Source organism: Eretmochelys imbricata, chromosome 23 (genome assembly GCF_965152235.1).
Source record: "Eretmochelys imbricata isolate rEreImb1 chromosome 23, rEreImb1.hap1, whole genome shotgun sequence".
Classification (NCBI taxonomy): domain Eukaryota; kingdom Metazoa; phylum Chordata; order Testudines; family Cheloniidae; genus Eretmochelys; species Eretmochelys imbricata.
Window position 1 is genome coordinate 15,104,548 of NC_135594.1, and position 14,975 is coordinate 15,119,522.

The window sequence follows — 14,975 nt, forward strand, 5'->3', positions numbered from 1 at the left end:
CGGGGGCTGGGAGCCCGGACGCCTGGGTTCTCTGTGTCTGGCTGCTGGAGGCATCCCCTTTGCCCTCAAACCGAGCGCGTCTCCCTCCCCGGGGTAGGAAGTTCCCGTGGAGCCGGGTGGGGTCCTGCTGTTCCCAAACATCCCCCCCCCCACTGGCCTTCGAACCCAGGGCTCCTGCCTGCTTAAGGCAGCCCCTGTTCCCCCCCAGCTCTTCCCCCAGTCCCTCCCCCATCTGTTCACACCCCCCGCTCCAGACAGCCCCCAGCCGCCTCCATCCTGGCATCGCCGCTGGGATGCAGCCCCCCCCGCCCCCCGGCGCTGGGTGCTGCAGGAAACCCAGGATGGTGCCGAGCCCCAGGACAGGTGAAACCATCCCATTTGGCCCTGACCTGAATCTGACGGGCTGGGCCCGGCCCACGCAGCGGGGACGGCGTTTCATTTAAAGCCCCGAGCTCCGGGAGTCCCGGGATTTATGGGACAATCTGAGTTTGGGGGGTAGATGATCATTTTCTATCCTGGTTTTGTTTTCCGGGGGAGACTGAGAATTGTGACACCAGGAGGCCACTCTAAAGACCCCTAAATTCTCTGTGTTATGGGTAAATGGGTTTAACTTCAAAGAAAAAACTTTCTCCCCCTTTTAGGGGGAGACAAAAGGCCGCTGTGGGGCACCAGCCCCGTCCCCGCTCCCCCCTGAATAAAAGGAGGTAAGACCGTTATTGTTTTTTAAAACTCAAAAGCCAGACATCTCCCATCCCATTGCAAATCTTTAGCCCTGGGGCTCGGACCCACACGCCTGGTGCTCTCACCTGGCCTGGCCCAGCCCCGGGGGGAGCCCTGCAACCCGGCAGCCCCTTGCAGTCGCTCTCACTGGGGTGAGCCCCTTGGCTTCTCGCCCCCTGGGATCCCCCCTCGGAGCCTGCAACCCCCTCCCAGGTCAGGCTGGGAGCCCCCTGCAGCAAATGCCCCGGGATGGGCCCCGGGGGCAGACAGACCCCCCCAGAGGGAACCAGGCCCCCCAGCTCCTGGCTCGGGAGTGACTTGGCCAGTGGAGGGAGCAAGGCGGGGTTGTTGGGGGTCTGGGCCCAGCGCGGAGAGTCCTGGGTTAGTGCCGGGAACAGAAATTAGCTCGGGTTAATGCCCGAGCCCAGAGCCCCCCCCCGACCCCTTAGTGCCAGTGCCCCCAGATCCCCCCAGCAGCCCCACATGCAGCAACCCCCCCAGCCCCTCCAGCCCTTTGTTCTCCAGCTGCTCGCACCCGGCTGGTTCCCTGCCCAGAGGCACCCATGGGTGTTAGCTGCTGGGTGCCAACAGGCCGGGCTGGACCCAGGCAGCCAGGCTCAGTCGCACCCGGGGCTCTGGGTCGCTGCAAAGAATAAACTACCTTACGCCCCCCCCTGCAGTTAACCATGCAACCGCCCCCTCCCCCACTCTGCCAGGGCACCAGGGAGACCCCTCCTCACCAGGAACCGAAGGCAGACGTCCCGTCCCCCCCAAAATGGAGGGTGCATCGCAAACACCAGGTTGAGCCTGGGGGACTCCTGGCCACTGCACCATATCTCAGCCCACCAGCCTGCCCCCACAGCCGGCTGGGGCTGGTGAGAACCGGTTGGGATGGGGGGAGCAGTGGCCCTGGACCCAGAGACACCCCCCCCCACTGGAGTGTCCCCTCCCCAGCCCTGCCAATGCCCCTCACTCCCTATCCGCAGCCCCCTGCTAGCCCAGTCCTGGGGTCCCCCCCAGCTCTGCAGGGGCCCTTCAATTGGACCCACAGATCTCTGCTGTATCACTCCTAAGTTTGTCCCAGACCCCGCAACCCTCATCCCTGGCCCCACCCCAGACCCAGCACCCCCCAGTCACAGCCCTCACCTCCCGCTCCCTGCCCCAGCCCTACACCCCCCACAACCCCCCAACTCCCTCCCAGACCCTGCTCTCTGACTCAGCTCTGAGCCCTCTCCTGCCCTCAAACCCCTCAGACCTAGCCCAGAGCCCCCTCATGCACCCCTAAACCCCTCATCCCTGGCCCCACCCCAGAGCCAACACCCTCCCACGCCCCCTAACTCCCTCCCAGACCCTGCTCCCCAACCCCCTGCCCCAGCTTTGAGCCCCCTCCTGCCCTCGAAGCCCTCAGTCCTAGCCCAGAGCCCCCTCCTGAACCCCAAACCCCTCATCTCTGGCTCCACCCTGGAGCCCACGGGCCCAGCCGGAGCCCTCGCCCCTCCCAACCCTCTGCCCCAGCCCTGAGCCGCCCCACACACCCTAACTCCCTCCCAGATCCCGCACCCCTCATCCATGGCCCCAACCCAGAGCCAGCACCCCCCCAGCCAGAGCCCTCGCCCCTCCCAACCCCAACCCCCTGCCCCAGCCCGGTGAAAGTGAGTGAGGGTGGGGGGACAGCGAGCCACCCAGGGAGGGGGGGATGGAGGGAGGGGGTGTGGCCTCAGAGAAGGGGCGGGGCCAGGGTGTTCAGTTTTGAGCCATTAGAAAGTTGGCACAAAGTCCAGGGTCACAGGGTCTTATTCAGCAGCTGAGCCGTGACTCAGCACCAGGAGGGCTGTAAATGGGGGGCGAGGGGGGGTCATTGCGGCGACATGTCAAGTCGGTCACGAAGGAAACAGAATAATATCACCATGGGGCCAGCTGGAAAACCAGCTCCAGCCAGATCTGCCTCTAACCCGCCTCAGTTTCCTTATCCCAGATTGTTTGTCTCCCTCTAGGAACAGGGGGGTCCCACTTTGACCCTTCGCCCGGACTGCGGGAGGTGGAAAGTCCTGCCCCTGCCGGGGCTGCTCCATTCTCACGGGGATACAAGGGTTAGATCTGGGGTTTTCAAATTGTGGGTCGGGACTGTCCCCGGGCACTGCCCTGGATCTGCTCCCCAAGCAGCCAGGCTGGACTCTGGGGGTCTCCTCTCCGGGAGCAGCCTGTCTGCAGGACACACAGTTCCCCCGGCTCCACCTTCCTGGGGCTGACCCCGGAGCCTCCAGCCTCCCCTGCCCCTCCGGGCGCTTCCCACAGCGAGTCCGCCCAGGCGGGGTCCTGGAGGGGCCAGAGGGTCCTGCCCCCCAACTCCGCAGTCAGACGTGACTCTCAGCCAGTAACACAGAAGGTTTATTAGACGACAGGGACATGGTCTGACACAGAGCTTGTAGGTGCAGAGAACAGGGACCCCTCAGCTGGGTCCATTTTGGGGGGCAGGGAGCCAGACAACCCCGTCTGCCCTTCACTCCATGTCCCCAGCCAGCCCCAAACTGAAACTCCCTCCAGCCCCCCCCTCCTCTGGGCTTTGTCCCGTTCTGGGGCCAGGAGGTCACCGGATTCCTTTGTTCTCCAACCCTTTAGCTCTCACCTGGTAGGGGGGAAGGGCCCAGGCCATCAGTGGCCAGGAAACAGGGTGTCGGCCATTCTCTGTGTCCAGACCCCTGCACACACCTGCCCTCTAGGGCTCTGCAGTGATCATACACCCAGACCCCACCCCCTAGAGACTTAAGAACTGCCATGGGGAAACTGAGGCACCCCAACAATATTCAGGGGAAACATTAAGAACAGTCCCACTTCATCACAGGGACCCAGAACTGAGTCGTGGCATGTCAGGCGCTGGGTCGCTCTGGTCAGCCCCAGGACAAGGCCGTTAAATTCCCGTCAGTGGGGCTGCCCAGCTGAGGCAGGCTGGTCTCGACCTGTCCTGGACCGCGCTGCGCCCCAGAAGTGCCCAGCAGTGGGGCCGGCTCCTAGGCAGGGGGGCCACGGGGTCCACGCGCTGCCCCCAGCCCAAGTGCCAGCTCCTCACTCCCATTGGCCTGGAACCGGCCAATGGGCGCTGGGGCGGGGGGGCACACGGTGTCTGTGGGCGAGAGCCACACAGAGCTGGCTGCTTCGCCCTGCCTCAGCACCCCTGCTGCATCGCAGACCGGGAGACGCCCGAGGTAACCCCATGCCCCAACCCCCTGCCCCAGCCCTGAGCCCCCCAAACACAGCCCCCTCCTGCACCCCAAACCCCTCATCCCTGGCCCCACCCCAGAGCCTGCACCCCCAGCCCAGAGCCCTGACCCCCTCCCACACCGCAACCCCCTGCCCCAGCCCTGAGCCCCCCAAACACAGCCCCCTCCTGCACCCCAAACCCCTCATCCCTGGCCCCACCCCAGAGCCTGCACCCCCAGCCCAGAGCCCTGACCCCCTCCCGCACCGCAACCCCCTGCCCCAGCCCTGAGCCCCCTCCTGCACCCCAACCCCCTCATCCCCAGCTCCACTGGGTCGTGGGCATCGACAGTCTTCTTCAACGGGGTCGCCAGAAAAAGAGTTTGAAAACCACTGGGTCAGCGTAACCGGGGAGCAAGGACCCTCCTTTGCCCGCAGTAAACCTGCCCGGGCACCTTGGCTACTGAACCAAGTCTTGTTGGCCCTCCTGGGCGTTTCGATCGAGGCCGGCGCTGGTGCAGACATGCAGGAAGAACCCGCAGCCGAACGCCTGCCGCGATGACGTCCTTCGGGCAGGCTCCCGGCGGGGATGCGACCGGCTCGCCTGGGCACTTGCAGGGGCTGGGCAGGGCCAAAACGCTCCTCGTGCTTGGAAATCCGCGGGCCAGAGAACCAGTGACGCACTGGCCCTGATGTAAATCGGTCTCCGCTGTCACCCAGGGTCCAGCAGGGCCGATCCCAGGCCGTGCAGAGGAGAGTCGCCCTCGGGAGGGTGTAACCTGCCATCCACCCTTCCACAGCTGACTGACCCCTCCATATACCCCTCGCCCCGAAATTCACAGAGCTCAGCATGCAGGTGCTGGGGGGGTGGGGGGATCCTGGCAGCGGGGAAGGGGGCAGTGTGGGGAGCAGAGGCTGGGGGGGAAGGAGCAGCCTAGGAGAGATCATGGTGCTGGGAGGGCAGCAGGGGGGGAATTGGGGTGTGGGGGAGCAGCGGGGGTGTGTGTGTTTTTCTTCACTGACCTTTCAAAAAGTCACTAAAGCCTTGAATGTTTTCCCCACTCGTTTATTTCTTTGCGGGGCCGTCAGACAATTACAAAACTCCGCCATGCTCCATCGCGGTTTTAGTCCCGCGGTTCAACAAGAACAGGCCCCACGGAGGCGGGCGAGCGATGGGTTTGCCCAGTTTCCGGCGTCGCTTTCGGCCCTGCCGCAGGACAACCCGCGCCCCTGCCTCCCCTCTGGTTATTCTGTCTGATTACAGACATTGGCCCGGGAGCAACACACGAGCCAGCGTGAGTGCAATCACCAGGCCGGAGCAGGCGGGGCAGACCACCGCCTAGGGCCTCTGGCACGTAAAGATCTTGCAAGGCCGGGTACAAGGGCACCACGCGAACGCCAGCTCTCTCGTTTGGGGGACACTGGAAATAATCAGGGCCCCACCAAATTCACCGTCCGTTCTGGTCCAGCTCACGGCCAGAGGGGTTCAGAATTGGTCAATTTCACGTTTACCGCCAGAGTTTCACGCTGTTGTAACCGTGGGGAGCCCGACCCAAAAGAGGATTGTGGGGGGGGGGTCTCAAACCTGCTGTGGCGGGGGGTCATGGGATTGCCCCCCTCATTTCTGCGCTGCCTTCAGAGTTGGGGCTCCCAGCAGCACAGGGAAGATCAAATTTCACGGGGAAGGGCTTATTTCACGGGCCGTGACAAGTTTTTCACGGCCGTGAAATCGGGAGGGCCCTGTAAATAAGCAGCAGCTTTCTCGCCCCTAGACTTAAACAAACCCGTCTGTCCGGCGACGGGCCGAACAGGGAGCAGGACCGAGTGGATTTGCATTAGTCAGTTCTGGAGGGCAGGGATGTAACACAAAGAAAATTCTACCTTTGTACTTTGCACTTTCCTGCTCGCACGACAGTCCCCGTGCGAGGGGAGCTGAAAGAAAGTCTGGCTTCTCCCCCGTGCAAATCTTTGTCCCCGGGACTCACCCCGGGCAGCGACGCCCGGGGCACTTCGGATCCCGCGTTGCGTCGGGATCTCCCGTGCCAGTGGGCCCGGCTCCGGGCGAACGGCGGTGTTAAGACCACGGATCGGCGGGACTGGGTTTTTTTTTTTTTAAATCGAGTTAATTTGTTTCGAGTTCATCGCGATTCGGTGGGCAGCCCTGGTTATTTGTGCTTTTTCATTTGTGATTTTATTTTGGGGGCTGGGAGGGGGAAAGTTCACACATCATCCCCCCAGGCTGTCTTCACTTCTGCAGACCTAGGGGCCATGGGTAATCCCGCCCCCGTCCATCCTCTGGGGTCTCTGCTGCGGGGGGTGGGGAGGGGGGCGGCTGCTCTGTCCCAGCTGCTGATGCCGTCCCAGGTGGGGGGGCTGTGCCCCCCCTAGGAGGAAGAGGTGAGGTAGCTGAAGATGGAGTCCTGCCAAACAGAGGGGGGAGGTTAGTGGCAGACATATGCGACCCTCCCCCACCCAGAGACCCCCCCACCCCCCCCGCACCCGCACGAGGGGGAAGCAAGGGAGGGGGGCAGATGGGGGAAGGACTGTGCCTGTGGGTGGCGGAAGGGGGTCCCTGCAGGGGGGGAGGGGTCCCAGAATGGGGGGAGGGGGTCTCCGCACTCACCCAGCCCCCCTGGTGCTGGATCCAGGGGACAACTCGCTCCCGCAGGAAGTTTAGGGCCCAGTCGATCAGGGACCGGAGACAGTCAGACCCGCCCAGAGCCTGGGGGAGAGATTGCGGGGGGGTAAGCAGCCAGCTGGGATCCCAGCCCCCAATCTGGGGGGAGAAACAAGGAGTCCCGGCTCCCAGCCCCCTCCCCGCTCTAACCACTAGACCCCCCCTCCCCTCCCCGGGCCAGGGAGAGAACCCAGGAGTCCTGGCTCCCAGTCCCCGCACACCCCGGCTCTAACCACGAGACCCCATTCCCCTTCCGGGGTAGAACGCAGGAGTCCTGCATCCCAGCCCCCCTGCTTCAACCACTAGACCCCACTCCCCCCCCCCACCGAGCCAGGAGAGAACCCAGGCGTCCGGGCTCAGGCCCCCCCATTACCTGGGCGATGACCCTGTAGGTGAAGTAGAAGAAAACGACGACTCTGCCCCAGTTGATGCCGTCAGCGAACACCTGCTCCGAGACGGCGGCCAGCGCCGGCAGGGGGGGCTGCCCCGCCATGCACTGCACCAGGCTGCAGGGAGAGGGGGCATCAGCCAGGGGCTGTGGGTCAGGAGTGAGGGGCACCGGCAAGGTCGGGGGGGGATCAGGAGTGAGGGGCAGCGGCAGAGCCGGAGAGGGCTGGGGGTCGGGAGTGAGGGGCACCATCTGGACTTGGGGGGGGCCGCCTGCAGGTCGGGGTCTCCTCACCTGTCAATCTCGGGGTTCTGGCTCATGCTCCCCCATATCCGGTGCAGAGTCTCACGCAGGGACGTGACCCGGGGCCCATCGGGGGCGTCCTGGCCCCCCAGCTCCTCCACGGTGACCGACCGGGCGGGGTGGGGCCCGGGGCCCTGCTGATGGAGCTGGGACAGGACGAACCTGGAAGGGAACCAGCCGGGGCGGGTTACCGGGCCGGGGGGGGGGGGGACGGGGGGCAGGTGGGGGAGAAGCCTGTCGAGGGGAGGGGCTCAGGGGGTGGGATCTGGGAAGCACTGGGGGGAAGGTGGGGTGTAGGTGAGAGGCTCCAGGAGGAGGGGGTGCTGGTGGGGGAGGGGACGCAGGTGGGGAAGGGGCCTGAGGAGGGTGGGGGCCCAGGGGGAAAGCCGGGGTGCAGGTGAGAGGGTCTCAGGGACTCTCCCTGGGTAGAGGTTGCAGGACGGGGGCTGTAGTGTCTGGGGTGGGGGGCAGAAGAAAGGTGCGGGGGGAGGGGCATGCGGGAGAGGTGGGGGCGGAGCTCCAGGGACCCCCGTTTTCGGGCGGGAGTCCCCCACTTACCCCCGGAGCAGGGACGCCCCGATGCGCTGGATGCAGGAAATGCTCTCGGCACCTCAAAAGGAGAGAAAATTTATTGGGTTCCCTCTAGGGAACCCAGGCGTCCGGGCTCCCAGCCCCTCCTCCGCTCTACCCACTAGACCATCCCCCCCAGCCAGGGAGAGAACCCAGGAGTCCTGGCGCCCAGCCCCCCCCTGCTCTAACCACTAGACCACCCCCCCCAGCCAGGGAGAGAACCCAGGAGTCCAGGCTCCCAGCCCCTCCCCCACAGTTTTCGGACTTCCCGGCCCCTGAATCGAAAGTGAAAGCTGACTCGACGCCCCCCCCCCCTCCTACCAGTGGGGGATGGGCGAGCAGCCCCAGGAGCAACCGGGAGCCCCCCGGCCTGGTGCGTCTCCATCCCGCTGAGGCCCCGGGACCCGCCCCGCCTCGCCTGGCGCTGCAGGGCAGGATCCGCATTCCGCCCATTTACACGTGTCCTGCCCCGGGCCAGGAGCCAGGACTCCTGGGTTCTCTGCCCTGCTCGCAGAGGGGAGTGGGGGTTAGTAGTTAGAGCAGGAGGGGCTGGGAGCCAGGACTCCTGGGTTCTCTCCCCAGTTCCAGGAGGGGAGGGGGAGTTGGGCTGTGGGACAGCCTGGGCTGTGAGGGGCATTTTTGTCACGCGCGACAGACGAGAAAACCGAGCAGCCGAAGTCCCGTGTTTCCGGCGTCCCGTCCGTGGATTCGTTTTCCACGAGTCCCTCGCACGGCTGGGGGTTGGAGGCGGATGCGGGGCCTGGAACGGCGTGGCCAGGCCCCGGCAGGTGGTACACGGGGGCCGGGGCCAGTCCAGCCAAGAGCCAGGATTGGCGCAAAGTGGGCTCGTGCAAACCGCGTGCGTCGTGCAGTTGTGAACGTGTCCTCGTGCTCTCAGGCCCGACTACCCCAGAGTGCGAATCTCCATCAGCCCGGCCCGCTAACAGCGCGGCTGAGCCCCCTGTGGATTGCGCCGGCTGATTTGGGAAGTGAAGTGAAACTCGAATCCAAGGATGTGTTCACACCAGGCCCGGGAAACAAGTCTGGGCCCAGAAACCAATAAACCCAAATTGGGGGGTCCCAGGTTAGGCCCAACTGGTGAACAGAGCAGGGAGAGGACGGGGCTATTCCACACACAGGCAGGGGGGGTCCTAGGCCTCTGGGGTGCCAGGCTTGGGGGGCTGTCTGCACATGCCAGTATTTCCTCCACATGAAATGCTCCTAGGAGCTCAGAGGAACCGAATTATTTGCTTATCAGTGGCAGGAACAAACCCGGCTCCACAGAGCTCGGCGGGCAAACACGGCGTCGTATGGGGCAGGGGTGAATCGCGCGTGCAAATCGTGCGTCGCCCTCGTGAAACGGGCTAAAATCAGAAATACGGCGTTTGAAAGTTTAACTGGAGGGGGCTCCTCGCCGGGGTGCCATTGGGCCTACAGCCGGCCTGGTCTAGGGACTAGAGCAGGGGGTGCTGGGAACCAGGACTCCTGGGTTCTCTTCTGGCTCTGGGAGGGGGCTGAGTGATAGGGGCCCCGATCCGGGCGGGGCTGACTGGCACTAGTGTAAGGCAGTAGCTAGGGTGTTAACCCTTTCTTTGGCCTCAGCTCCCCCCTCCCCCACGCTGTGGGGCCGGGCTCCTACTGTGAGCCAGCCCCTAGGGGCCTGTGGAACTACCTGCCACCTGCTCGCCCAGCGGCCGATGAGCCACCGGGTGGGGAACTTCCCCTGTCCCATCGCTGCCTGGAAGGGGGTCCCTGCTCCACCCGCTGGAGCAGCAGGAGCCAGGATGCCGGGGTTGATGGGTCCCGAGCATGACCCAGGGCAGGGGGGCCTGTGGGACCGGGAATAGCAACGGTGGGAGGTTCTGGCCCATGTCCCCCCCTGCTCTGCCAGCTGGGGGCACTGCTAGGGGGAAGCTCGCAGCACCTGTCTGGGTCCCCACCCCCACACGTAAGACCCGACCAGCTCCTGTCCTTACAGTTTATTTTATTTTACACACAACTCCCCCCCCCCCCGGTATCAAAACAGCCACGGTAGAAAAAATTACAAAGGAAGAATCTTAAATACAGAGACCCCGGTTGGGGGTGAGATAGGGATGGGGGGGGAGTCACACAGATGGGGGGGACAGATGGATCAACAGGGGGGGACAGACAAATGGGTGCGGGGGGTGATGATCACTGAGTAGAAATACAAAAGAGAGATAAAAAAAACAGAGTCCAGAGGCACTGCCAGCCGAGGCCCCCATATGGGTGGGAGGGGGGATCTCTGCCCACTACGGACCCTCCCTCTTGCTGACCCCCCCCAGTTCTGATCCAGGGGGCGCAGCCACTAGCCGGGGGGGGGACACCGCAGAGACAGTACATGGACACAGGATACTAGGCAGAAAGTCAGTGCGTGGGGCGGGGGCAGCATGGGGGCCCCCCAGCGGAGGAGGGGATGAGGTACGCTGGGGGGGAGGGACACAGAACAGGGATCGGAATGAGAAGAGGTTAAAATTATGTTTCCCCTAAATTAATTACATCATCAGTCCCTTCCTAATAGCCCCGCCCCACCCATGACATCACACCCAACCCTCAAATTCCTTACATCACCACCCGTGACATCACACCCCCAAATCCATTACATCATCAGCCCCTTCCTAATAGCCCCGCCCCACCCATGACATCACACCCAACCCCCAAATTCATTACATCACCATTCCTGCCCTATTAGCACCGCCCATCCATGACATCACATACTCCCTGACTCCACCCCCCCAATCATTTCAAGTACTGCCCCCCCCAACCCATTCATCAGCGCATGCGTCTGCCCCAACCCCCCCGAATGCTCCGGGCTCAGCCCCCCAGGTTCAAAGGGCTGAGAGATCCCAGCCTGGTGGGTGGGCGCCGGGGGGGGGGGGGGGGCAGCTCCAGACGTGCTAAGAGCCCCCAGCAGCATTGGGAGCGGGATCCTGCCAGCTACTCCCCTCTCATCCACCACACCCCAAACCAGCCTTTCGGGGGGGGCCTAACCCAGGAACCGTTCTTCTGCCCCCCCACCCCCACATCACAGCTGGGAGCAGCATCCCCCCCACCCCTGCAAAGTTCCTGGCAACCCCCCACCCCCCCAAGCTGGTGGCTGCAGAGGGACATTCAGGGCAAATCGGGGAGTCGCCCGCTGCCCCCCCCCAAAAGTTTACCAGTGGGCTGAAGAGGGGGCACGGCTGCTAGGGAAGGGGTCAGCCCCCATACAGGCCCCCCCATACCTGAGAACACACATCGCTTTACAAACAGGATTAAGTTAGTTACAGTACAAAGTGTGTGTGTGGGGGTGTGTGTGTGAGAGAAGAAATAGCGATGGGGGGGTGGTGGAAGATGGGGCCAGTCCCTTCCCCCACTACAGTACTGTTGTGAGTGCTCTGTACAAGGATTCTCCTGCTACGGGGGCATCCCCAAAACCAGCCCCCCAGCAGGGTTTTGAGGGGGGCCCTAAGGCCGCACTAGAGTGAGGGGGCAACCGGATTTTACGCCTGGGGAAGGTGCTGTGCACAGCACTGGGGGGTGGGAGGACAGAGGCACCTGGCGCTGGGGTACCCTGGACAGAGGTGCCCTCGTAGGGGGGCCCTGCCAGGCTGGGGGGGCTGGGATGGGAAATCCCCACAGAGGTGCTGGGAGGCGGGGGGGTTATGAGCAAATGAAATCGGCAGGGGGCTGCACCTGCCCATCCGGGGCGCTGACAGCAGGGGGGGAACTTGGAAGCAGGGGGGCCCCCCAACAGGTGTTTCAGGGAAGGAAACCGAGTCCCTCAGGTCACGGGCAGCCAGGCCTGAGCCTGCCCGGCTCAGCTCAGCCCCCGGCACCGCAATCGGCTCCAGCCCCTGAGATCTCGACCCCAGCCCAGCTCCCGGCACCAGAATCGGCTCCAGCCCCTGAGATCTCGGCCCCAGCCCAGCCCCCGGCCCCAGAACCGGCTCCAGCCCCTGAGATCTCAGCCCCAGTTCAGCCCCTGATGCTGGAACCGGCTCCAGCCACTGAGATCTCGACCCCAGCCCAGCTCCCGGCGCCAGAATCGGCTCCAGCCCCTGAGATCTCGGCCCCAGCCCAGCCCCCGGCCCCAGAACCGGCTCCAGCCCCTGAGATCTCGGCCCCAGCCCAGCCCCCGGCCCCAGAACCGGCTCCAGCCCCTGAGATCTCGGCCCCAGTTCAGCCCCTGATGCTGGAACCGGCTCCAGCCCCTGAGATCTTGGCCCCAGTTCAGCCCCTGATGCTGGAACCGGCTCCAGCCCCTGAGATCTTGGCCCCAGTTCAGCCCCAGGAACCGGCTCCAGCCCCTGGGAGATCTCGGCCCGAGTTCAGCTCCCGGAACTGGCTCCAGCCCCCAAGATCTTAGCCCAGGATTCCCCCGCGGGCAGCCAGCCTGTCCGGGACTTAAACGCTGACCAGCCCCAGGTGGGGCTCAAGGCCTCTCAAGTCTCTGCCCCAGATGCAGGAGGGCATCCTGCCACACGGAGCGTCCGTGTCCCCCGACGACTCTGTCCCGATCCGGGAGGCGCGGGCCAGGCCAGGCCGTCACAGCGCAGGGTCCCGAGAGGTTTGTTCCGAGTTGTATCCAAGGCACCAGGAATTGGGGAGGGAACAAGGCTGGACGAGGGGAGCCGGCCCCCCGGGAGCCCAGCGCAGTCCGGCCGGACGTGGGGTGCTGCGGAGCGCACCCCTCCCCGCCCTACGACATCTTCCAGATGGTGAGGGAGGCGGTGAGAACGCCGGCAGCGAAGATGGTGATGGTCTGCCAGGTGGGCGTGCCGAAATAGGAGAGGAGGCCGTCCTGGGTGGGGGGGAGAGCAAAGGGCACCACTGAACCGTCATGGGAATGAGGTTGACATGCGGCTGGCTCTGGGGAGGGGGCAGCGCCACACAACGGTTTGGGGGTCGCTGGGAGGCAGCAGCGTCTAGAGCGTTTGGAACTGGGCTGGGAGCCAGGACTCCTGGGTTCCCTCTCTAGTTCTGGGAGGAGAGTGGGGTCTAGTGGGGTGGGAGGGAGTGGGGGGATCTGGCAGCCAGGACTCCTGGGTTCTCTGACCGGCTCTCAGGGGAGTGTGGTCTAGTGGTTAGCGGGGGTGCTGGGAGCCAGGACTCTAGGCTGTCTCTGGGCACGTTGGCTCTGCGTTCGTATCCTGGCTGGGTTTGTTCCTGGGGGGGTGGGGACACGACGCCCACAGGGCAGTTTACACCCACCCCCGTCAGCCCAGCGCGAGTCAATTCTCCAGTGAGCCCTTCTCCTCGGACAGCGAGGGGCCATCGGTCACCCCGGCCACCCAGCCAAACACCTCAGGGCCCTGTGAGCTCAGACTCCAGCTTGGCTAGTGACTTTCCACGTGCAGGACCTGCGTTTGGGCTAGTCCCTTCCCAGGCCCATGGCCGAGGACATAAAAACCCCCGGCCACGGCTCCAGTGCATCACTGATTTTCTGGCCCGCGGATTTCCAAGCAGAAGGAGCATTTTGAGCTACGGCCCGAGGCCCTGCCCAGCTCCTGTAAGTCCCCAGAGAGACGCCGCGAGCTGGCCGCATCCCTGCCGGGAACCTGCCCGAAGGGTTGTGGTTCCCGAACCCCAGTTAGAACTGGAGGACGGGCCGGCAGAGTGGGGTTTGGGGAAAGGCCGGGACACGGGCTGAGCCGTGGGGGAAGTGTCTGATGCCTTGGGACGGGGAGAACCTGACGCAGGGTGAATTAGGCGCTCAGCCACCCCTCGCTAGATCAGCCCAGTGCAGGTGGACGGGAGCCATGGGGTGCGGCTGGTTTCTGGTTAACCAGCCTGGCGCCGCCGAAGGGGTTTCGTTACCGGTTTGGTGAATCTAACTGTGGAATAACCCACCGGCTTTGGAGGTCGCGCGGCCCTACCAGGCACCCAGTCACACGGACGACTCAGGGACCTTCGCTAGCTATGCAAATGAGGACAGTGCCTCATTTGCATGCAGCCTGGTAGGCAAGGGGGGAAGGAGGGCAGCTCTGGCTGGACTCACCCATCCTCCCTGGGCCTGGATCCAGGCCAGCACATGCTCCCGGAGGTACTCCAACGTCCAGCCCACGATGGTCCGCACCAGCTCCGGGACCTTGGTGCACAGAGCCTGGAGGAGAGGGGGGCAGCAGGTGAACCAGTGGGAGGGGTCAGCAGCAGCGGGGAAGGGGGCGCATATCCGAAAGGGGAGGGGCAGCCAGGGGCTGTCCGGTGGCGAGGGGTCTCACAGCCAGGGGGAGGGGGTAGCAGAAGGGCTGTAGGGGGTGGGAGGGACCTCACAGCCAGGGGAGGGGTAGCAGAAGGTCACGGGGAGGGGTGGCAGGGGTTTCACAGCTTGGGGGGGAGGAAAGGGAGGGGTCTCCCTGCCACCCCACCTTGAGCACCAGCTTGCAGGCGAAGTAGAAGAGCGCCACGACCCGGCCCCAGTTGAAGGTCCCGTCGGAGAACATCTCGGCGGCCACCCGGAAGAAGACGTCCTTGGGGGCGTGGGTCCCCACCCGGTCAATCATACTGTGGGGGACAGAGGGTTAGAACCATGCCGAGGGGGGGTGTTACCCCTCCACGGGCTGGGGGGGAACAGACCCCGCCGACTGCCGGGGGACAATCCTGCCGCCCCAGAGGAAGAGGGGCCGAAAAGGTGAGAACACCTGCCTCAGTTTCCCTACTTGGAGAAGGGTTAATTCGGAAGAGGGGCAGCTGGAGTCAGGGAGGGTTGAGACTTGTCCGGGGGTGGATGGAGTGGGGAGGAGGAAAGCAGCAGGTACCCAAAGGAGCTAGGGCAGGCAGCTGGGCGAGGCTGGAGGCTGCCCAGGGCAGACAGATGGACCCAGGCGTCCGGAGGGGGACCCAGGCGTCCGGAGGGGGACCCAGGCGTCCGGAGGGGGACCCAGGCGTCCGGAGGGGGACCCAGGCGTCCGGAGGGGGACCCAGGCGTCCGGAGGGGGACCCAGGCGAGACCCGGAGGGGAGGGGGGCTCTGTGGGGCTGGCACAAAGCAGAGGGGGCTGCCAGAGGCCGCAGAGCCCCGTGGAAGCAGATGGGGCAGGCCCCCCAGGGCAGGGGGTGGGGTGGGAGGGGGGGGGACCCGGGGGGGACCCGCCCCCACCTCTGCAGCTCCGCGTTGCTGTCA

The 14,975-nt window shown here is 64.7% G+C and overlaps 2 protein-coding genes across 2 annotated transcripts; both read right to left on the reverse strand.

Moving 5' to 3' along the window:
- Window positions 1-4,965: 4,965 nt before the first annotated feature.
- LOC144279213 (apoptosis regulator BAX-like) lies at window positions 4,966-8,298 on the reverse strand. Its single transcript, XM_077840701.1, has 6 exons — window positions 8,175-8,298; window positions 7,842-7,893; window positions 7,275-7,445; window positions 6,966-7,098; window positions 6,539-6,637; window positions 4,966-6,335 (listed from the first exon to the last, which is right to left on the reverse strand). Exons 1-6 carry the CDS (start codon window positions 8,236-8,238, stop codon window positions 6,300-6,302), a joined length of 555 nt encoding a protein of 184 aa, XP_077696827.1. The 5' UTR covers window positions 8,239-8,298; the 3' UTR covers window positions 4,966-6,299.
- A 4,115-nt stretch (window positions 8,299-12,413) lies between these two features.
- Window positions 12,414-14,968, reverse strand: LOC144279127 (apoptosis regulator BAX-like). The gene is made up of 4 exons (XM_077840582.1): window positions 14,952-14,968; window positions 14,222-14,357; window positions 13,852-13,956; window positions 12,414-12,654 (listed from the first exon to the last, which is right to left on the reverse strand). The coding sequence occupies exons 2-4, from the start codon at window positions 14,354-14,356 to the stop codon at window positions 12,553-12,555; spliced, it is 342 nt and encodes a 113-aa protein (XP_077696708.1). The 5' UTR covers window position 14,357; window positions 14,952-14,968; the 3' UTR covers window positions 12,414-12,552.
- Window positions 14,969-14,975: the final 7 nt, after the last annotated feature.

Excerpts from the sequence above, each read along its gene's own strand:
- LOC144279213 (XM_077840701.1), bottom strand. The coding sequence starts at position 8,238 with ATGGAGACGCACCAGGCCGGGGGGCTCCCGGTTGCTCCTGGGGCTGCT. Across the intron at positions 7,099-7,274 it reads CAGAACCCCGAGATTGACAG|CCTGGTGCAGTGCATGGCGG; the intron begins GTGAGGAGACCC and ends CTCTCCCTGCAG. Across the intron at positions 6,336-6,538 it reads TCCAGCACCAGGGGGGCTGG|GACTCCATCTTCAGCTACCT; the intron begins GTGAGTGCGGAG and ends TCTGTTTGGCAG.
- LOC144279127 (XM_077840582.1), bottom strand. The coding sequence starts at position 14,356 with ATGATTGACCGGGTGGGGACCCACGCCCCCAAGGACGTCTTCTTCCGG. Across the intron at positions 13,957-14,221 it reads CCTGCAAGCTGGTGCTCAAG|GCTCTGTGCACCAAGGTCCC; the intron begins GTGGGGTGGCAG and ends CCTCTCCTCCAG. Across the intron at positions 12,655-13,851 it reads TCCAGGCCCAGGGAGGATGG|GACGGCCTCCTCTCCTATTT; the intron begins GTGAGTCCAGCC and ends CCCCCCACCCAG.